The 23,922-nt window shown below is 48.4% G+C and overlaps 1 protein-coding gene across 8 annotated transcripts in view; it reads left to right on the forward strand.

Moving 5' to 3' along the window:
* Positions 1-767: 767 nt before the first annotated feature.
* Positions 768-23,922, forward strand: part of LOC135908716 (rifampicin phosphotransferase-like) — a 56,961-nt gene continuing 33,806 nt past the window's right edge. For 2 of the 8 annotated variants that reach the window (XM_070536409.1, XM_070536408.1), the window contains exons 1-4: positions 768-1,060; positions 1,627-1,691; positions 21,531-21,633; positions 23,128-23,202. In XM_070536409.1, coding sequence (XP_070392510.1) covers positions 907-1,060; positions 1,627-1,691; positions 21,531-21,633; positions 23,128-23,202 — 397 coding nt within the window. In that variant the 5' untranslated portion in view covers positions 768-906. Of the gene's footprint in view, positions 1,061-1,430; positions 1,692-11,432; positions 11,538-13,048; positions 13,385-21,530; positions 21,634-23,127; positions 23,203-23,922 lie in introns of those variants that run through there. The other 6 variants (XR_011512989.1, XR_011512990.1, XM_065440576.2 and 3 more) reach the window with 6 other exon arrangements.

The raw sequence follows: 23,922 nt of genomic DNA on the forward strand, positions 1-23,922 counted from the left end.
CGTAATCAGATTTGCGCAGGCAAAAGTACGAAGGATGTTTTGAAAATGTTCACTAGATGCGTCACCACTGAGCATATTGATGTTCACATCGCCCATTACTAAAAAGGATGTGCGCATTGAGTGTAGAGTAGGCAGCAAAGTTTCCATGAACTCAAAGAATTCGGACTTAAGTCCTAATGGTGGCCTATAAACTGCTGCAATAACAATATTCGTAAGTCTTACTACTAGACACTCTACATTGGCTGCAATACAAGTTAGCTCATCAACAACATCACAAGCAATAAAATTTTTGATGTACAGAGATATACCTCCTCCACGGTTAGTGGACCGCGTGATTCCGTGGTGATTATATCCTGGTATATTTGGTGGGTTATCGTTTGCAGAAAGCCAGGATTCTGTGAACAATATGGCATCAAATTTTATTGATAGGCTATCGAAAAACATGCGTAAGCTGTTCATTTTATTTTTAATGCTACGAGCGTTTAAATGGAATGCACTGAAGTAAGTAGACGACACGTCAGTGTTGAAGTTTTCAATGTCGTAGTATCTACATTCTGCCATGGTAGCCATGACTGTTAGGTTATACCCAAAAAAGAAATGTTATATCAACGCCAACCTTAACGTTGCATTTTATCCAGATCTTCTCGGCAGGCAATCTTTAATATGTCTGATGATTCTGATTTCCTTGCGAAGATTTTTCCGCCATGCGTCCAAACGAATTTCCATCCTACTTCTCGTTTTTTTGCATTTGCGGCTCCTAGTAACTGCTTGCCCTGCCTTGTTAGGTGCTCGTTGACATATATAGGGCCAGTTGTCCTAAAGCCAAGTACTGTCGTAGACAGGCGTGCCCTCTTCGCCTTGGCCAGCACAGCATTTCGCTTGTCCCGCCGCACAAAACGTACCACAATGTTCTTTACGCCAGTCTTATTTGTTCCAACTCTGTGGCAAATGTCAACCTCATCACGTGCCAACGGCTCACCCACGGCTACACAAATCTTTTGGACAGTATCAAAAGGCTCTCCCTCATCAGGCACACCTTTAATTTCAAGGTTGTTCGCCCGTGAGTATTGCTCCAATTCTTCAATTTTTGTCTGTAGTTGTTTATTTTCAGCAGCGAGTCTTTCGTTGCTGTTTCGCATTGCGACAAGTTCTTCACGTAAAGCCTTCATTTCCGAGGTGAGCGCATTGACACTGTCACAGCTTTCACTGCAATGTTCCACACTTTGTTTGAAGGAGCGAAGTTCAGCACGGATTTCACGTTTGAAATCCTCGAATGCTTTACCCAGATCCCTCCCGCTTGCCATGACAAAATATTCAAGGGAAACAATGTTACTCCTGTTTGGCAGCAGTGCATGCAGCAACAATGGCAGGACTTGAAAAGGTAATACGATCTTACCTGTACAGAAAAATGTCTGGTGAGTGTTGCAGAACCCACACGCACTGCTGCCAAACTGGAGGAAATACGCAGGGCAGTCAGTATATATAGGCAGCGTCCAGTAGCTTGGTGGGTCACAGCGCAGGCGCGGGGACGTCGACGTACACTAGCTGATCCTGGGGGATAGCAGTGCAGAGATAGCCGACGAAAACGGCGCCTGTCCTCGTCAGGTAACTGCCTTCCTTGCGCAGTTTCAGCCACGCAAAAGCCGATGGATCGCGCCGAGCAAGAGTGCACCTGTACAGAAAAATGTCTGGTGAGTGTTGCAGAACCCACACGCACTGCTGCCAAACTGTCGAGTGCATCGGTATTTGCCAGTATCCAGATCGTAAGCCAACGGAGAAGAAGTAGGAGGCTGCATGGAGGCAATCAATAGCATCGTCGATGCGTAGGAGAGGGTATACGTCCTTCTTTGTCGCTGCATTAGGTCTTCCGTAATCAACACAGAATCTCCAAGAATTGTCCTTTTCCTTGACTAATATCACTGGAGCTGCCCAGGGACTGGAAGACACCTGGACAACATGTTTCCGCAGCATTTCTTGGACTTGCTCAGGGATTACTTTTCGTGCTGTGGGAGAGACGCAGTACGCCTTCTGGCGAATAGGCGTCGCCCCGTGTTTATGCGGTGCTGCGTTCGCGAGTCAGGAAGCGAAATCGGACGCTCATCTTGTGCGAAATCGAATATTGGCGCATAGCGGACGAGCACCTTTTGCAATTCTTTCCGCTCTAATGATGACAGCGACTTGTTCGTCATGTGGTAGCATTCCATAGAGTAGTCACCATTAGCTAGCCCCGCGTCGGTAGAAGCGTCAACGGCGTCAATATTGGTGATCGCTTCTGAGTCAAAGGCAGCCAGCTTGAGTCCCGTCGGCAGTAAAAGTTGCTTTAAAGACGCGTTCACTGTCCACCGGTGAGCACGACCATCTAGACATTCTATAGCGGATCGAGGAACCAGGATATTTTTCTTCAACATTTTATGGGAGTGCGACTCAATTAAACCAGGATAGCGATGGCGAGGGCAATGCGTGGAAGTCACTGGAACAAATGCCGCAGTCTGAGCCGGTAAAAGGACATCGTGAGACCCAGAAAGTACACTCTGCTTGACCACGCCAGATACTGCTTGTGTAGGTGTTATCACATAACTTCGAAGAGATATTTCACCACCCCCACAATCTAACATTGTACCACATTCACCAAGAAAGTCAGTCCCAAGGATGATGGTGTGAGTGGTGTGCTCCAAAATGACAAATTCAGTTGGAAAATTTTGTCCACCCACACTCACTATAGCAGAACAAGCTCCAACGGCCCGCAGCGGTTTGCCCCCCACTCCACGAAAAATAGTATCTTGGTCCCACGCGAACACCACTTTGTGTCCAAGACAATTCTTAAACAAAACACCCATTACAGAAACTGTGGCACCGGTATCGACTAAGGCATCAGTATTTAAACCATCAGCACAAACACACACTTTGTTTTTGTGTATTGGGACAAGCGGAGGACTACTTGACTGTCCCTAGACCTCACCTCCATCGGTCGCGCCAACTAGTTTCCCTGCTGGAATGGTGGTACCGTTGTACCACATTCACCAAGAAAGTCAATCCCAAGGATGATGGTGTGAGTGGTGTGCTCCAAAATGACAAATTCAGTTGGAAAATTTTGTCCACCCACACTCACTATAGCAGAACAAGCTCCAACGGCCCGCAGCGGTTTGCCCCCAACTCCACGAAAAATAGTATCTTGGTCCCACGTGAACACCACTTTGTGTCCGAGACAATTCTTAAACAAAACACTCATTACAGAAACTGTGGCACCGATATCGACTAAGGCATCAGTATTTAAACCATCAACACAAACACACACTTTGTTTTTTGTATTGGGACAAGCGGAGGACTACTTGACTGTCCCTAGACCTCACCTCCATCAGTCGCGCCAACTAGTTTCCCTGCTGGAATGGTGGTGAGAGTGAGCGACGGCGAGGTGATGGCGAGAGGCGATAGCCGGTTGGATGAAGAGTAAGGCTGCGGTCAGAAGCTGGAGACCCACGCCTGGATCGACGTTCACGTGGCTGTAGTCGAAATGGCGCAGCGGTCTGCCAGGCCGCGCTGACTTGGCGTCCAGATTGATAATCGGGTATGCCCGAAACTTCCTGCTGCCGTCGGCGGCAATGCTTGGCGATATGTCCACGGATACCGGAGCTAAAGCAAATAGGTGGCTAACGGTACACATGATAGTCACAAAACTAGACCTCGGGCTGGTCTAATGGCGTTCAAAGGTATGCAAATCATGCCGGAACTCCGCCTTGTCGATGCGGACGCGTTCATCATGCAAATGCCGAATTTCGCTGTTAGTTGGCAGTTGGAAAAGCACCGGCTGTTCAGGACAGTGTACGTCAAGCGTGCATCGGGTTAATCCCGTCCGGAGTCTTTTCCTCCACTTTGTCCTTGAAAGTTTGCCGATTCTTCGTTAACAAGTTGACGTACTAGCAAGGCGATGTCGTGGGAAGAGACGTCCACGCTTGCGACCATGGTCACGTTGTCAAATCTACCAAACATTGGCAATACAAGACATGTTTTCAGTGCCTCAAAAGCACGCCAGTGACGTCATAGATCACAAGGAGTGCGCACCTGTTCTTTTGATATAAGAAAATTGTGGACATCTTCATTGATGCCCTTCAGCAGACGTCCAACCTTAACTTCATCCGACATGCCCGTGTTCACAATTCTGCATGGTTTCAATACTTGTTCCATGTAGGTTGTGAATGTTTCTCCGGGCAACTGTGCTCTACGCGAAAGCGTACGCTCAGCCTTTTCGTTTTGAAAGTGAGCCTCTGAAGCAGCTCTTCATTTCCACAACGAACCTTTCCCACGTTGTCATCGTGCTTTAGTTCAAGAAGCATTCAAAAAGCATTTAACGCTGCCAATAGATGGATGGGGGACCTCAACTGTTGGCTAAATTCAAATAGAATACAACTTAACTGCGAAAAAACAAAGTATGTCATATGTAGACTGAAAGAAAAGCAGCTGATTGGCCACTAGGAGTTAAAGTTTGGGGGGCGTATTATAGGAAATACGAACTGAGTTAAATTTTTAGGCGTGTGGTTTAACGAGAACCTGTATTGGTGCATTCATGTAGAGACTGTCAGAGCCGACATTCGTAGAGCGACGGGAATGATTAACATGTTAAAGTATCTTAGTCCAATTAATTTAATAAAACAGCTACATCACACTAATACACTCTCGTCTACAATATTCGATTATGGTTTGGGGAACCACTACCAAAACTAACCTTATGTCACTGTATAGGCTGCAAAAAAGAGGCGTCAGGGCAGTTTGTAACCTACCTGTTCTTGTATATTGACACGTGCACTTATCTTTATCGGGCGACCACGTTTCGCCGCTTGACAACTGTAATCGCACAGCGAGGGACGCGCCTGAATGTATCCGATGTTTCTGGAAAGTTATCGATGCTTCTACCCGGCTGTCTGTTGTCGCCGAACCTTGTGTTATCTGATTTCATCGCGTAACGCGAATGGTGTAGAACTTTGTGGAAGGCGCACGGGTCCGAACGATTAATCTGGAACATTCGACGACTGCTCTATAAAAGCCGACGCGCTTGAACCGCTGATCAGATTTTCGACGATCGCCGACTGTGTTCGCCGCTATCGTTGTGCTTTAAGTGTAGCCTGTTTTGTGGGCACAGGTTCGCCCAATAAAAGCTAGTTTTGCCTTTCACAGTACTGCTACTGTGTTCTCTCTTCACCGTCACTACCACGTGATATCTGGTGGAGGTGCTAGTGCGTTCATGTACCGAACGCCCCCGCAAAGCCGCGATCCAAGCCCGAAGCCCGAGGACCAAACTAACATCGCCGAAGACCAGCGTGCTAGCCGCAGACTGCAAGGACTGCCCCCAGAGCACGGACTTCTACCTGAGTCGACAAAGAAGATCGTGGTCAAAACAACTCCAATGGCTGCCCCAGCGTCCCCCGTTATCCTACAGCAACCTCGGGACCCACCAACTTTCCATGGAGCAGCAACTGAGGACCCGGAATACTGGCTGGAGACGTACGAGCGAATCGCGACTTTCAACAACTGGGACTCCGACGACAAGTTGCGGCACGTATACTTCGCCCTAGAAGACGCCGCCAGAACGTGGTTCGAGAACAGGGAGTCGACATTGACAACATGGGACCTGTTCCGTACCGGCTTCATGCGCACCTTTACAAGCGTCGTGCGCAAGGAAAGGGCCGAAGCCATGCTGGACGCCCGAGTGCAACTACCGAACGAGAACGTTGCCATCTTCACGGAGGAAATGAAGCGTCTCTTCCGCCACGCCGACCCGGATATGCCCGAGGAGAAGAAAGTCCGCCTTCTCATGCGTGGCGTGAAGGAAGAACTTTTCGGCGCAATGGTACGAATCCCTCCGAAGACCGTAGAAGAGTTCCTTCGCGAGGCAACCAGCATCGAGAAGACACTCGAGATGCGAAACCGGCAATTCAACCGCCGCACGAACGCGACAAACTACGCCGGACTTCAGTCACTGGCCACCGACGACCTGCGCGAGACTATCCGAGCTGTCGTGCGGGAGGAGCTACAAAAGCTGTTCCCGTCATCACAGCCTCAGGTGGCTTCCATTGCCGATGTCGTGCGTGAGGAACTCCAACAACAACTTGGAGTAGCCCCTGAATCGCCGCAGCCCGAGCCGCAAGCAATGACCTACGCCGCCGTAGCACGCCGTCAAGGCCCCCCTCCGCGACCGCGCCAGGGCCCTGTCACGCCACAGTTTCGTCGTCCGCCGCCGCCGCCGCCAGCGTGACCACCCGTCGCCCAGCGCACCTACGCGAGGAAGACGGACATCTGGCGTGCTCCTGACCACCGCCCGCTCTGCTACCACTGCGGAGAAGCGGGTCACGTCTACCGACGATGTCCGTACCGCGAGATGGGACTGCGAGGTTTCGCCGTCAACGCGCCGCGTCCACAGCTTGGCGAGCGCTCACGTGACATCGCCGATTACCTCGCCGCTACTCAGTGGAGCCCTCGACGGCCGTCCCGTTCGCCATCACCAGGCCGCTACCTGTCGCCGCAGCGCCGACCATACACTGGCCCAGCCCGGGGCCGGTCAGCGAGCCCATATCCGGAAAACTAAAAGCAGCAACCGATGGAGGTGCGGTTGCTGTTCGTCGAACTGACGAAGATCCTCCGCCGCCGACGAAGACGACGACGAAACGATCTCGACGACATAACAACGACACGCCGCCGTCCCGACGAAGTCAGGAAGGCAAGAGTACACCGACGAACGACGACTCGACGACGCGACGTTCCAACTTCAGTTCAACACGACGCAGCCGTGATCCGACGCCACGACCTAACTGCAACGCCAGACAAAGAACCACCGACCTCGACGTGCTTCTCGACGGCCACGCAGTCACTGCCTTAGTCGACACAGGGGCTGATTACTCCGTCATGAGTGGACACATCGCCGCCCAGTTGAAGAAAGTTAAGACTACGTGGGAAGGCCCTCAAATTCGAACCGCTGGAGGACACCTCATCACGCCGTCTGGAGTCTGCACGGCAAGAATTACCATTCATGACCGGACTTACCCTGCCACCTTCGTTATCCTCCAACAGTGTTCTCGAGACGTCATTCTCGGTATGGACTTCCTGAACCAACACGGCGCAGTCATCGACCTGAAGTCGAAGTCAATAACGCTGTCGGAAGATAAAGCGATACCGCCAGAGAGCCCTCGTAGTCACCACGCCTTGAGTGTGCTCGAAGACCAAGTGAGCATCCCGCCCCGCTCCAGCATTGTTATTTCGGTCGGCACCGAAATACCCGCTGACGTAGAAGGTGTCATCGAAGGCGACCAACGTCTCCTGCTAGACCGTGAAATTTGCATCGCAAGAGGGATCGCTCGACTGCATGGAGGGAAAACTGATGTGTTGCTGACAAACTTCAGCCCGGAGTTCAAGCACATCAACAAGGGCACGACGATCGCGTACATCGAGGAAATTCTGGAAACCGGTAATGCGTTTGTCCTCTCGGATTCCGCCACATCTACCCCGACGACCATGGTTCCCGAACCAGACTACGACATTAATCCAAGTCTCCCAGTGATTAAGCAACAGCAGCTCAGAAGTCTGCTTCGACGATACAAAGACTGCTTTTCGACGTCATCGAGGATTCGACAAACCCCAGTCGCAAAGCATCGCATAATAACCGAAGAGTGCGCTCGACCACTCCGCCAGAGCCCTTACCGAGTTTCGACGCGAGAACGCGAAGCTATAAGACACCAAGTCGACGAAATGCTGCGCGACGACATCATCCAGCCGTCGAAAAGCCCGTGGGCGTCTCCAGTTGTTTTAGTGAAGAAAAAGGACGGAACCCTACGTTTCTGCGTCGATTATCGTCGATTGAACAAAATCACGAAGAAAGACGTATACCCCCTCCCACGGATAGACGACGCATTGGATCGGCTCTGCAATGCTAAATACTTCTCATCGATGGACCTCAAGTCTGGCTACTGGCAAATAGAAGTCGACGAAAGGGATCGCGAAAAGACCGCCTTCATCACGCCAGACGGCCTCTACGAGTTCAAGGTTATGCCATTCGGGCTATGTTCGGCGCCTGCAACGTTCCAGCGCGTCATGGACACAGTATTAGCAGGATTGAAGTGGCAGACCTGTCTCGTTTACTTGGATGACGTCTTCGTCTTCGCCGGAAATTTCGACGATCACCTTAGGCGGCTTGCCACAGTACTAGAGGCCATCGAGTCATCAGGGCTCACTCTGAAGCCAGAAAAATGCCGCTTCGCTTACGACGAGCTTCTGTTCCTAGGCCACGTCATCAGTAAATCCGGAGTACGCCCCGACCCGCACAAAACAGCTGCCATCGCAAAGTTCCCGCAGCCCACCGACAAGAAGGCAGTGCGTAGATTCCTTGGCATGTGTGCCTACTACAGGCGCTTTGTCAAGGACTTTTCACGCATCGCCGAGCCGTTGACACGTCTAACTAAATGTGATGTTGAGTTCAAGTGGGAAACGCCGCAGGCCGACGCATTTGAAGAACTCAAACGACGCATGCAGTCGCCGCCGGTACTTGCGCACTTCGACGAGTACGCCGATACAGAAATCCATACTGACGCCAGTAGCCTAGGCCTCGGTGCCGTTCTAGTCCAGAGGAAAAACGGAGTCGAACAGGTGATATCTTACGCTAGCCGGTCGCTGTCAAAAGCGGAAGGCAACTATTCTACGACCGAAAAGGAATGCCTCGCCATCGTTTGGGCTACAGCTAAATTTCGCCCTTATCTTTATGGCAGGCCATTCAAAGTCGTCAGTGACCATCACGCTTTGTGTTGGCTAGCGAGTATAAAGGATACTTCAGGACGACTGGCGCGGTGGAGCCTCAGACTACAAGAATACGATATCACTGTAACCTACAAGTCCGGACGAAAACACTCCGATGCCGATTGCCTGTCGCGCGCCCCCATTGACCCGCCGCCGCAAGATGACGAAGATGACGATGCCTTCCTTGGCATGATAAGCGCGGAAGACTTCGCTGAACAGCAACGGGCAGACCCGGAGCTAAAAGGCCTGGTGGAATATTTGGAAGGGCACACCGACGTTGTCCCCAGGGCATTTAAGCGCGGACTATCTTCCTTCACGCTTCAAAACAGTCTCCTCGTGAAGAAGAACTTTTCACCAGTCCGCGCCAACTACCTTCTTGTTGTCCCGTCAGGACTTCATCCAGAAGTATTGCACGCCCTACATGACGATCCGACCGCTGGACACCTCGGTTTTTCCCGGACACTCTCGAGGATACAACAAAAGTATTATTGGCCGCGCCTCACCCCCGACGTCGCCCATTATGTCAGAACATGCCGAGACTGTCAGCGACGCAAGACACCGCCGACAAGGCCAGCCGGATTACTACAGCCAATCGAGCCTCCTTGTCGACCATTCCAGCAGATCGGGATGGACTTGCTGGGACCCTTTCCGACGTCAACAACCGGAAATAAGTGGATCGTCGTGGCGACAGACTACCTCACCCGCTTCGCTGAAACTAAAGCACTGCCGAAAGGTAGCGCAGCCGAAGTGGCGAAATTTTTTGTCGAAAACATCCTGCTTCGACATGGCGCCCCAGAAGTCCTCATCACCGACAGAGGAACGGCCTTTACAGCGGAGCTCACCCAAGCCATTCTGAAATACAGTCAGACAAGGCACAGGAGGACCACGGCCTACCACCCGCAGACGAATGGTCTTACGGAGCGGCTGAATAAGACCCTCGCCGACATGCTAGCGATGTACGTCGACGTCGAACACAAGACCTGGGATGCCGTCCTGCCGTACGTGACATTTGCTTACAACACGGCGGTGCAAGAAACAACACAGATCACGCCGTTTAAGCTGGTTTACGGCAGGAACCCGACGACGACGCTCGACGCCATGCTGCCCCACGTCACTGACGAAGAGAATGTTGACGTCGCTAGCTACCTCCAGCGCGCCGAAGAAGCCCGACAGCTCGCCCGCCTACGGATCAAGAACCAACAGAGGACCGACAGCCGACACTACAACCTCCGACGACGCTTTGTTGAGTACCAGCCCGGCGACCGTGTTTGGGTTTGGACACCGATACGCCGACGAGGACTCAGTGAGAAACTACTCCGACGCTATTTCGGACCCTACAAGGTCATCCGACGTATTGGCGCTCTGGACTATGAGGTCGTGCCAGACGGCATTTCGCATTCACAGCGGCGCCGCGCACGATCTGAAGTGGTCCACGTGGGGCGCCTTAAACCCTTTTACGGACGCTGACGAAATTCTTTATTTTTTTGTTGTTGTTTTCTTTGCTACGGGTGTTTTTATTTCGCTTGTATGTAGCATCGGGTCGATGCTTTTTAAGAGGGGGGTATTGACACGTGCACTTATCTTAATCGGGCGACCACGTTTCGCCGCTTGACAACTGTAATCGCACAGCGAGGGACGCGCCTGAATGTATCCGATGTTTCTGGAAAGTTATCGACGCTTCTACCCGGCTGTCTGTTGTCGCCGAACCTTGTGTTATCTGATTTCATCGCGTAACGCGAATGGTGTAGAACTTTGTGGAAGGCGCACGGGTCCGAACGATTAATCTGGAACATTCGACGACTGCTCTATAAAAGCCGACGCGCTTGAACCGCTGATCAGATTTTCGACGATCGCCGACTGTGTTCGCCGCTACTCAGTGGCTTTAAGTGTAGCCTGTTTTGTGGGCACAGGTTCGCCCAATAAAAGCTAGTTTTGTCTTTCACAGTACTGCTACTGTGTTCTCTCTTCACCGTCACTACCACGTGACAATATACTAAACCGTTTTTGATAAGCTTGGCATACTCCATATAGACCACCGGTTTTCGCATAAACTATCGCTCAAGGCGTTCCGTCTCCGTCAGGCTGGTCACACCTTCGCCACCAAAGAAACTCCGTATAATCTCAGACATGACACAATTTCTATACCACTTACTCACATGAACTATAGGAAACTATCATTAGACTTTCAGATAATGACGGTACTAATCAATAATCCCACAATCCTGGAACAATTGAAAACCTCGAAAACAAGCTTGAGGTTCAAGAAATCTGTTAAAACGTATTTTCTTCGCTGCTTTATTTTATAACTTCCTTATGTACCTCAATGTTATTGTTTTTTTTCCTTTTTAACATGTTCTGATTAAGATTTTAACCCTTCATTGTTTTGATATGTTATCATATTGTGAAAATTGTCACACTTGTTGTGCTATTGTTTGCTGCAGAGTGTCAGAGTGTCAACTGTACTGTACTGTTGTTTGCTGCAGAGTGATTCTTGTTGACAAAGGCTGCAGGTGCTGCAGCCTTTGTCAAGCAAGAATACTGCATTTTGCTGCCGCACCTGAGACAGCTATATGTCTCAATCAACAAATAAATTAAAATGAAATTAAATGAACCAGAGAAGTGCAGTTCCGGCGAGAAAGAAAACGACGTTAGCAAGTCGCGCCGTTGCGTTCTCTCCATTGTGACCGCTTACCCTAGGCCACACCATTGTGACCACTTACTTCTGCCACTCGTCGACATTCTCATCAGCTTTGCCGGAAAAGGTGAGCGGTTCTTTCTGAGGGATCCAGCAGATGATTTGCCTTGGGCGCTCACGGTCATCTTGCATGCTTGTGTCATGGCTGCCACCAGCTTCTTGAGGTTCGTTCACGTTCGTGTCTTCAGGCGGTAGCCCAAGCACACGCCGGCTTCGTCGAGTGGTGTGTAGAAGCAGGTTGTCCAGAGCGATTGCCCAGCACCTCCATCAATGTTGTTATGGATGAGATTTATTTATTTACAAAATGATCGAGGGGGCGTAGAGACAAGATCGCAGGCAGTCGGGCCTTTTCTACACCGGGCGCAATTCTTCCATCTCCTATTTTGTTATAGCGCAAGCTTGACAAGGACAAAAGAAGACCCATCAGACACACACACCGCCACTTTCAACAACAGGTTTATTTCTCGTTCTCGTCGCTATATATACACCCTCGACCCGTCATACACCACGTGTAACATTTTAGGAAAAATAAACAAAAGATATAAACTGGGAACCACACGTAGGCAGTTTCTTGATTCACATATTCAAAGAATGTACACGTTCAACGCGAACAAAGATAATTCAGCTCTTTTGATGATAATGAAATGGAAGTTTTACTGACGCATGCATCGCCGAATGTTGCTATGTGTCTGGCTTCTATTATCAAGCGCGTCATTTCACACCTACTTCTACTCATGATCACTGTTTCTTTAAATCTTGGTCTGCACTTGCATCTCTGGCAATGGATGGCAAGAAAGCCGTCAGCGGCCACGTTGTTAACTTTGTTACTATGTTCTCGTAGCCTGTCATTTATGCATCTACCTGTTTGACCGATGTAGGATTGTCCACAGCTGAGAGGAATACGGTATACCATGCCGGCGATGCAATCAACGAATTTGTTTTTATGTTCTTTTTCGCATGCGCTACGTGGGATTCTTTCCGGTCTTGTGGTTTTACAGAGGCTGACCAATTTATTAGGTGCCGAAAACACAACGTTAATGCCGCTCCTTAGAGCAATCTTCTTTATTCTATGGGAGAATAATAATATTTGGGGTTTTACGTGCCAAAACCACTACCTGATTATGAGGCACGCCGTAGTAGAGGACTCCGGAAATTTGGACCACCTGGGGTTCTTTAACGTGCACCTAAATCTAAGCACACGGGTGTTTTCGCATTTCGCCCCCATCGAAATGCGGCCGCCGTGGCCGGGATTCGATCCCGCGACCTCGTGCTCAGCAGCCCAACACCATAGCCACTGAGCAACCACGGCGGGTTATTCTATGGGAGAATCCGTGTATGTAGGGGATGACGGCAACCTTTCCTTTGCTCATGTCAGTGCTCGACACGTGCACCTGCTCCGAACTGCTTTGCTGCGCCTTCTTAAGCAGTCCTTCTGCGACTGACACAAGCACGTGGCTCGGGTAACCAGCGCATCTTAAACGCGAGGCTTGCGCTGGATTTTTAGGATCCTAAAAATCCAGCGCTCAGAATGGCTCCGACAGGCTAGACTTTTCAGAGCCTTTCTGGGGACGCAGCTGCGCAGCACCTATGAACCAGACACAGCGGAACTGTAAGTCCGAAAGCATCTACGGCTGGCAGACCAAATGACGGAGTTCCACTGGAATCTTCAGCTGAGGCATCTACGTGACTGGGTGAGCAAAGTGCGCGTAAATGCGACCTGCAACGTACATATACCCGAAGGACTCTGCCTCCCTGAACCTGTACGTGATGTCTTGGAGCTCGGACCAAAGTTTGCGCTGCAACCCCCGAAGAAAAAACCTGAACATTTATCTATTGTGCGTCAGGTTTCCCGACGTGCTCCAGAGGACGAGGCCACGAGGATCAACTCCGAAGGTGTCGACGCCTTAAAAAGCTGTAAGCCTCCACGTCAGAAATTACCTGTGAAACTAGTAGAATCATACTTGTTACAGCATGATCTGTGTGTGTTGCCAGCTGATAAAGAAGGTGGCTTCGAAGTTTTTTCGCATGAAGAGTTCAATGAGAAAGCTATAAATGCTATATCGGCAGTTTTTAACGAAAGAAATGACGTCTCTTGCAATAAGGTCGAGCAAAAGCAAAACAATTGTGTAAAAAGATGAATTTGCAAGGCGTGATGAACAGCATCAAAAAAAGCAAGAAGGATTGTCTGGAAGTATTTTTCAGCGCCAAGACTCACAAAGAAGGTGTACTGTTCAGGGTGATAGTTTCTGAGAGGGACACGTGGCAGAAATCTGTCGCCATGTACCTTCAAGAAAAACTAAACTTGTTAGACATCAGTGACCCTTTCCTGACAAAGAGTTCTGAGGAGGTTTTAAATTTTGTAAGAGCGCATGAAAATCAACGGTTAAAGGCCTTCTCTGCCGATGTTAAAGACCTTTATTATTCTCTGCCACAATCAGAGTTATTAACCTGTATTGACAGTTGCATAGATGCATATGGTGCCGTTAGGTTTATCACGGAAGCAGGTACATCCATTGACAATTTTTTAGAATTACTTAGGTTTTATTTGTCATCTACGTTTATCGAGAACGTTTATCATCTACGTTTATCATCTACGTTTATCGAGATTACTTAGCACCAGTGCTAAGTAATCTCTTTTTAGCCAAACTTGACAGAGACCTGTCACAGCGCCTTCACGAATTTAAGGTTGCAAAAGTTTTTAGATATGTTCACGACTTTTTAGTTTTCATTGACTGTTCATCTGCTTGTTTTACTAATGAATGTGCTCCTGTTTTTACCACTATTCGTGACTGTCTAAATCCACTAGAAGTGACCTTTGAAATGCCATGTGACGGGAGGATTAGATTCCTAGACATTAAGTTTGTGCTCACCGATAACGAAACCTGCTGGTGTTACGAACCTAGGGCAAGTAAGCCACTTTTACCGTTTCATTCCGCGCATACAAAGCATGTGAAGAGGGGAATCGCGAAGATGTGTTTCAGCGAAGCACTGAAAAAATCATGCCAACACCTAATGCACGATAGCTTCGAACGGCAAGCCTCGCGTTTAAGATGCGCTGGTTACCCGAGCCACGTGCTTGTGTCAGTCGCAGAAGGACTGCTTAAGAAGGCGCAGCAAAGCAGTTCGGAGCAGGTGCACCTGTCGAGCACTGACATGAACAAAGGAAAGGTTGCCGTCATCCCCTACATACACGGATTCTCCCATAGAATAAAGAAGATTGCTGGAAGGAGCGGCATTAACGTTGTGTTTTCGGCACCTAATAAATTGGTCAGCCTCTGTAAAACCACAAGACCGGAAAGAATCCCACGTAGCGCATGTGAAAAAGAACATAAAAACAAATTCGTTGATTGCATCGCCGGCGTGGTATACCGTATTCCTCTCAGCTGTGGACAATCCTTCATCGGTCAAACAGGTAGATGCATAAATGACAGGCTACGAGAACATAGTAACAAAGTTAACAACGTGGCCGCTGACGGCTTTCTTGCCATCCATTGCCAGAGATGCAAGTGCAGACCAAGATTTAAAGAAACAGTGATCATGAGTAGAAGCAGGTGTGAAATGACGCGCTTGATAATAGAAGCCAGACACATAGCAACATTCGGCAATGCATGCGTCAGTAAAACTTCCATTTCATTATCATCAAAAGAGCTGAATTATCTTTGTTCTCGTCGAACGTGTACATTCTTTGAATATGTGAATCAAGAAACTGCCTACGTGTGGTTCCCAGTTTATATCTTTTGTTTATTTTTCCAAAAATGGTACACGTGGTGTATGACGGGTCGAGGGTGTATATATAGCGACGAGAACGAGAAATAAACCTGTTGTTGAAAGTGGCGCTGTGTGTGTCTGATGTGTCTTCTTTTGTCCTTGTCAAGCTTGCGCTATAACAAAATAAGATATGCCGTACCAACAAGCCCCTATTGCTATCCTCATCGACTTCCATCTCCACTTCTTCGGCTCCGCCGCGCAGCGTAACAAAATGCATACAATGCGCGGCAAACCGCGTTGTGACATGCCATGCGATGTGTTTCAGTACAAGGAGCAAAGTCAACGACTATATTTATACAAATGCTTTTTTTCCAGATGATTGTAGCGTTCCAGAACTATTCATAACTACTCCAGCAACTATTATGTCCACCGTCTGCACCATCTGCATTATGTCCTGCACCCACCACGACTGCTTAGCAATTGTGCGCTGCTAAGCGCAAACTTACAGGTTCGATCACGGTGGCCAAATTTCCATGTGGGCAAAATGTAAAATCAAAGCGCCCATACATTAAAATATGGTGCACGTCTAAGGAAGCATTTGTTCACATATTTTTCACGCCCGCTTGGTTAAGCTTAAGGTGAAGCTTTCAAAATAAAAATAAAAAGATAAAGTGCCACACATTGTTCCCGGTTGAAGCTGTACGCTGTTCCTTGAGATCATACTGTCGTTTTGGCACTTAAAACATCACAGTCAATTATTTCACGTGCCGCGTTATTAGTAAAAGTTTGAGACAGAAGTTCAACTGCAAAACACCATGTTGACGAGACTTTCGCGACCAAGCCCGCATTCACGGCAGCTCTTCCATTTCGCTCATCTCACTATCACTCGCCTCACTCTCGCTGCTCGTGTCTGATACGAGTGGAATTTCATGCCTGCAGAGGCTTGCGTCAACGTGCCGTCACGCTACCAGAATTCCGCTCCCTATCCTCCGAACATAACAGCACGCCCGAAGCCACATGTCTGCTGTTACAACATCGATGCTATCCTGCAGCATCTTTCCGACAGCTGCAAGAGTTATTGCGGTTAGTTAGCCACTACGTAATCTTTCACCTGGCTCTAAATCAGTTCGATCGAATTCAACTCGCACTAGTATGGAGGAAGCCTCACGACGTCGCGACCGGCAGCCTTAGCAACACATCCACGCACTAGACCAGAAACATCTTGTGTTGGTTGACGATCTCCAGCAACTCTGGCTTTAACTGGCCATGAGAAAACGCAATGCCTTTCTCGGTTAGCCAAGACTGAATGTCAGCTTTTCGTGTTGATGCAGACGCTACTTTCTCGAGGTGAACACTGTGGTAGGCTGCATTTTCCATTACTAAAACGCTGTGTGGTTTGATATTTACTAGAAGCTGTTCACAGAACCACTTCTCGAGCCGTGGCCCATCCATTTTTTGGTGGTAGTCACCAACTCCTTCCACTTCACGGAAAACGAGGCAAGCACCATTTACGAAGCCACCCTCGCTACAGGCATGCTATCGGATCAGCCTGTCACCTTTGCCGCTGGGTTCACGAAGGCTTGTTGTGAGACCTTCCCGAAAAGCATCCACGTGTGTAACGACATTCACAACATTCCAGACCTTTTCCTTGGCATATCCAGCGTTGACCCAAGTTTCGTCAAGGAAGTATATGTGCCTGCAAAAAGAAAGGAACAAACAACGCACAGTATTAAAGCATGTCGCCAGGCATACGCAGATCGCAATTTCTCAAGACAGGCGAATGACCGAGTCAATTCGCACTGCTCAGCGATTATGGTTAAGCAATATCCAAGCGCCGCATGTTCGTGAGGCGCAATAAGCTATACATATTATTCTGCGTAGCGCACAAACGCTGGTCAAGTGATTGGCGTGAGCAGCACAGCAGGCATCAAAATGTGGTGACGCGCGACATACGACCACAAGAAACGCCACCACTTGCAACGCTAGCCTTAATGTCTATTCCGCGAACATGAACAACGCACCGAACTGTCAAGCAGTAACGCATCCGTTTGTGCTCACAGCGTTTTTGTGAGCAGTGAAAGCTTGGGCGCTACTACTTTTTATGCTAACAATTACAGCCAAACGCAGTTCGCGTCAATTGTGTCTCAGGAAAAAAATATTTTTTTACGGAGCAGAGGTTCAGGTTTAGGGGGTGATGAAAAAATCTCTTGTACGTCAGTACACTATAAAACTTAAAAAGGGTCGATTATCGGACATGCCGCTTTTGGGTGCGAAGTTGCCGGATGGTACGCAGGTCCTGCCGCCACGACAAGATGATGTCGTTTCTCTCGAGTAAAGCAGAGTTACTCTTTCGCTTGCGAAAGGAAATCCAATGTCGTCGAGCAGCCTTTGCATTGTGGGTACATGCATATTAGGCATATCCATGTCAGTATCACTGGCTACATCTTAATAATATTTGGAGTTTTACGTGCCAAAACCACTTTCTGATTATGAGGCACGCCGTAGTGGAGGACTCCGGAAATTTTGACCACCTGGGGTTCTTTAACGTGCACCTAAATCTAAGCACACGGGTGTTTTCGCATTTCGCCCCCATCGAAATGCGGCCGCCGTGGCCAGGATTCGATCCCGCGACCTCGTGCTCAGCAGCCCAACACCATAGCCACTGAGCTACCGCGGCGGGTAGGCTACATCTTGAGCATGTTTTGCGGCTTTCTGAGTTTCATCACGCAGGAAACACTGGTGCATATTTCTTCGTAGAGCGGCTAAGGAAAAACTGTCGTGAAGTTGCAGTCTCGTTCTTCCGGTTGTGGCATTGCTGTGTGCGGCTGGGAGACGCGGCCGTTTGCTCTTATGTGACCTCAGGCTGCCAGACTATACGTCGCGCCTAATACGGTGCACACTGCATTCGCTAACCCCAGTCAGCTCAATCGCCTTCTGACGTGCATTTGTGATAGCCAGCAGCGAGTTGCTTTTGCATACTTGTGTGTAAACGTTGTACACGACTGTTGTTGGCCTGCGTGGACAGCTCTTCCTTCGAAATATCTTGCCACAGGTGCACGGCGGCTGGGGCCACGAAACGCGGTGCACGTGCGTCGGCAGGCGACATTGACGTGCTGCCACTTGGGGAGGCAATATTCGTTTAAAGGTGATCAAAAAGAGATAGGGACGGCAGAAAACCGCAAAGCCAGGAATAGCATGAAACGAAATCCCTTCGACACCCCAACGTGTTTCTTGATTATTAAATTCTTAGCTTGCAACAAAGAGTGCAAGTTACCGCAACATGTATATTTCACTTGTCTAGCGTAAATATTATTTCGGTAGGGAACTACATGCAGGGGCGTATCAAAACAGGTGCGACTCGGGTCCGTAACATTGGCTGCACTGCAACAAAACGTTGTTGCCAGCCATAGTGCCACTGCTCGTGCTTTCGTCGTCGTCGTCTTCTTCCACAGCTGGCTCTGCTGTGCAAACAAGTATCATCCTCAGCAACGGCTCGAGCGTCGTCGTCTTCCACAGCGGGCTCCGTTGCCACTCATCATTCCAGCGTAGAATATCACTTTTGTCGTCGTAATGGGGATACCGCGTTTACGAACTAGTGACTCATTGCTTAAGGGGGTATGAGCCATCCATTGCCTTTCGTGACGGACACTTTTAATAACAGAGGTGATACGCGAATATGCGTGCGTACCTATATCACCACGATGACTACTGATTAGGATAATAAATATGGTCGTAGCTTTGTTCAATATTCTGGGTCACCTCTGTGTTCTGCGCTGAGCAGCTTCGTTGGTCATCCGCCTTCACAGAGTGGAACCGCTCATGAAATTTTTATCCATGTACGCGTCTATTCGCCTCACCTCTTTTATGTGACTAAATACGCGTGCATGAAGCGAGCTATTTTCGTGCTGTTCCTACAGTCATTCGACGTACTGGGCATGGCTACGACTAATATTGCGTATTGTGCTTTTTTAGAAACTCATATTCACGTTGTTCGCAGCTGCGGTACCCAACAGATGCATTGCATTTCTTTGTCTTTCATAACACAGTCGTGCGAATTTCTTAATTGTGTTGGGCCGTACAGGTCACTGCGAAGCCATGGGGCAATTATGACTCTATTTGGAATGTTAGTAGCATTCCAAATGAATAAATGAATTAACAACTCGACCAAAGTGGTGTCTAGCAAGCGTGCATTCTAGCCATCTCTTTCGACGAGGTTTTCCATGCGCGCCAAGAAGCTTGGTATGGTTATCTTAGCTCAATCTGGGCTCATGCCATAAACCAAGGTTACAAAAAGCGCCGACTGAAGCTTCTGCAAGCTCCGTTAGCCGTGTGCCGAATCCATAACCGATGTGACGCGCTCAGATCCGCCTCCACTTATCGCCTCCTCACGGCTGTGCATGCACTTCCCCTATTCCACCTGCAGTGCGCCCGGTGGTGGCCCTCTCAGCGTAGCGCTACGTCTTCATGAAACTAAAAACAGCAAGGACGGAGGAAGCGGCTTTTGTAGGCTAGAGCTTAAACTTATTCGGTGCGCCTCTTCCTGGCATAATTCGCGTTAAAATGTACACTTACAACAAGGCGCCGTCCAAACGGGCCGTTAACGCTATGCTGCAACCTGAAGAAGAACTTCATAGGAAGGCGACCACAGTGATTCGTGCGTTATTCGAAATACGTAAAGAGCGTCCGTAACCACTAGCAGCTGCAGAGTTAGTAACTGAGCAACTAACGATGAATTTGCTGAAGTTTCTGCTTCTGATTGTAATACGCTATCACAGCGTATTACAATGCATGATCAGTTAAGCAATTCTCAAGGCAGCACCAGCCATGGGCACCTCTTAAGACACTTCCGTTGTGAAGATAAACCGTGCAAAGAAGAAATATGTAACTGTAGACTAAAAGGCGAAATTTACGCTCAAAAAAAGAGGCGAAGGAAACTAGCACATATGAAATCTCTGGTTTCTTTTCCTTCAATGCAATCCCCTTCCCCATTCTCGCGCTCTTGGTCAACTGCTTATCCATTGTAAGCATCATTCATACATCTGCAGCCAAGAATTCGCACTTTCGCCCGTGGGGTGGGTGGGAGGGGGGCGAATCTTCGGCAAGGGTAACAATTTATAACGAAATGACAAGTATGGCTGGTATTGTTTTATGGGCCGTAAGAACTGTAAGAAACTTATTTCCTAAGCCTGAGTTTGGTCCCACGCTCCGAGGAACTCGCGCACAAAGCTCACTTGATGACCGCGCACAGTCACGATTGCAACATTGCAACCGATTGCAACCCGGGGGCGGGGCCGCCAAGCGTTTCGTGCTTCCGCTTTCCTAAGCAGATCACTTTGCCGCGTCTCCGAAATTTAGCAGATCACGTGACCTGCAAGCCCGGGTGTGTGATACCCTCTTCAAAGCACTAGCCTTTTCGGCTTAAAAGCTCGCTCTCGCTATGGCGGTCGCATGCCCGCCTCCCCCCCTCCCCCCTGCCTCCCACACCCAATAAGATCACACAATCTCCAACTCTAGTCGCGTGCGCCGTCTTACCTAGGCCACCTCTTACCCAATTTAATAAGTAGGTACAAGTAATAATGCTGCCCAAACAAATGAGTAAAATTATAAATTTTTCACAGCTTCACCGCAACTTCGTGAGCACCTGAATATTTGTAGTAAGTGCTAAGCACGCAAGTGTAACAAAAGAAAACAATAGCAAAACAATGATTAAGAATTATTGTCTGTCATAATTGCAATCCTAACAGCGCAAGAATGACAAAGACGGACCGAAAATGCCACTGCCTTGTGTTTATTTAGAGAAACTTCATGTTTTCTTATGGAGGTCATTGCGCGACGCAAGCAGGACGTCACATGATGACGTTGCAAAACAATCAATGTTATGTACTGTTTGTGTAATGAGGTACCTTAAGTATGCCCATGCTCACGAATTAAACAGGTGGAAGTTAGGGTCGTGTGTTGTCGTATCTTATATCAGCTGTTGTCATTAAAGCGCTTCTGGAGTTTCAAAAACTAATGACTTTTGGTAGCAAAAGGTTTTCCAATACGCTGATATATGTATCCATTAGGCAAAGTTACCGTAAATTTGGATATTTAAATTCAGTTCTAGTCGTCGCAATGTCCGTGTTAGCTTGGCGCCAAGCAACGGTTCTAACGAACGTCAAACTCTTCAATACATACGAACCGATCATGTGGTTCTGCTAAGATAGCGTTAGGTGCAATCAAGTCTCCTCGTAATACTAGTTTTAGCCACCTGAATCACCTGCCTAGGGAATATAACATGTCACTATTTCCACTCTGCTAAGATTAGCGACAGACTGACGCTGCTTAAACCGCTTCTTGTCTCTCTTCGCAGAAAGGTGAAATCCTAGTGACGACTGCGACAAACACCGGTTGGACTCCGTACTTTCCTCTGTTGGCTGGCGTTGTGACCGAGATTGGCGGTCCTCTGTGTCACGGTGAGGTTTTTCTTGGTTGGTGCCTTGTGGAATTATTTTAGACAATTATTACATCTGTGCGACAAGACAAGACAGGGTAGCCGTGAGCTACACACGGCACGCCGCTCGTATGCACGAGGTGTCCACGCCTCGTGCATACGTGCGCACTGCCCGTGCTATTTATTGTATTCACTTCAGGGCTGAGATTCTTGTTCTGGTTATTTCACTACACTTCAATCGGCTATCATCATGACACTAAAGTACTGCGTCAAATATTTTACTCTTTGCTCTTCCCCAAAAATAGATCTTAACGAGACACACGCAAGCAAACGAACCACAATAATTAAAGCCACGAATTAAACACTGTGTTTATGGTCGCATTGTTTTTAAGTATCGCTTAAGGCATCTTTGCTCACAGACCAATTTAGTTGCAAGACATTTGCATGCCTGCGTCGTTTAAAGCAGCACTCGACCTCGGTGTGTACATGATTCCACATAATATAATTAGTTAGCAACACACAGCAAGACCAGTAGAGAGCAGCATTCCGGGCAAGTTGGTAATCCATTGCTTAAATGATATTGCGCGACATAAAGTCGCGCAATATCATTTGTGTCGTCTTCTTTCACGTCCATGTCGTTTTTTATGTCGCGCAATATCATTTAAGCAAGACCAGTAGACTTCTCTGCAGAAACTTGCTTCTCAGACGGTGGCTCTGCGCCTAGGATGAGGGTTATTAATTTTTGCTGCCTAGAGCAGACAACCTAAGCATATAAATGGCTGAAATCCCTTTTTTGTTCGGTCGTTGTTTTATGGTTAATTAAATGATGACACCCTGAAATAATGTGCCCCGAAGGACCGGCTTTCTCAATATCACAAATAAAGTCCAACGACTAAGGACTGGTAAAAACAAAAAAAAAACGATATGAAATATAATAATTTGAATGGTAAAATACAAAATAACAATATAAAAAGAAACAGAGGCCATAAAAATAGATATGTGGTTAATGAAACATCGAATACTTGAATCATTGCTTGCTACACTATACGTATAGTAAAGGCGAGGTATGCCCTCAGACTTCCAAAGCCAATTCACCCACTGAGCGCCACCCATTCGACACCAAATTACCGACAAAACAACGTTCGTACTTTGCACCCACTTCCGCAGCAGCCGCGCAGTATGCTCGCGTAAAGAAATTGTTTGCGCACTTGTATTTGCTATTGCAAAATGGTTACGCCGACTATGCTGTGAATCACAATATTACAGTGTGCACGTATACACTGAAGGCGGTACACCTATGAAGTCTACTGGCTAGCGCACTGAGGCCATTTCGATGCCACCGTCGTTCCCGAACAAGCACCATACGGGACTAAATTTGCAAGTTCTGACAGTGTGGCAGGCATTCCTGCAGAACGTATACCTCCTAAACAAATTGTTACTTGCCGTGAAGCGTTATGATGTGCCAGTATTGAAGTAGGAGCGAAAACCTCTTGGCCCGTTTCTTGTCTTTTGCCAGGCGCCATTGTGGCCCGCGAGTACGGCTTGCCCTGCGTGGTAGGCATCGAGGGAATAACCACGATGATCGGCACTGGTATGTATTCGGCCACCCTGGAAAAATAAAACAGTAAAATTTCCAGAGAGCTTTAACAACTTCACTTCTTTTCGGACAAATCCCGTATTCGCGCTTCCATGCTGGTTTTGCTCTTACTTTATTTTCTGTTACCGCGCAACGGGAGGAGGGGGGGGGAGGGGAGGGGTGGACCTTTTTGTGCACGTTCGCCGCTTGATTTCGCAGTGATGCCATGCATCACTGCGAAATCATTGCCACTTGCGCCGAATTCAATGCTGTTCAATGACTTCCAAGTCAATGCTGTCAAGTGCTAACTTACATTTTGCATTATATGACCGGCGATATGACCAGAAAAGCTTTGGAAACTGCATGAGAAGACTCAGTGTTACAAGTCTCTTCGTGCAGACTCTGCCCTGAATCAGGGTGATACGGCGATTGAATGCGTAGTGTCTGGTGCAGTGCGTTATTAATGACTGCCATCTAGACAATCGGCGACAGTCGCGTAGCCAGAGAGTGTCACACCGGGCTTCAGAGTGCCTTATACAGTGCCGTCATTGATGTCTTTTCCCTTTCCTTGGCGCGAATTTTGTTGCTCTTGTGGTAGTCACCGTTGCAGGCGATCGGGACCACATTTATTGACAAGCCACGGAGTGGCACGGCAGGAGCAACTCTCCTTGCCGCTGGCTTGCTGACCTTTTTATTGCGATAGCAAATATAGGGACGCCTGAAATACATTCCCGA

This window comes from Dermacentor albipictus, chromosome 3, assembly GCF_038994185.2.
Source record: "Dermacentor albipictus isolate Rhodes 1998 colony chromosome 3, USDA_Dalb.pri_finalv2, whole genome shotgun sequence".
Taxonomy (NCBI): domain Eukaryota; kingdom Metazoa; phylum Arthropoda; class Arachnida; order Ixodida; family Ixodidae; genus Dermacentor; species Dermacentor albipictus.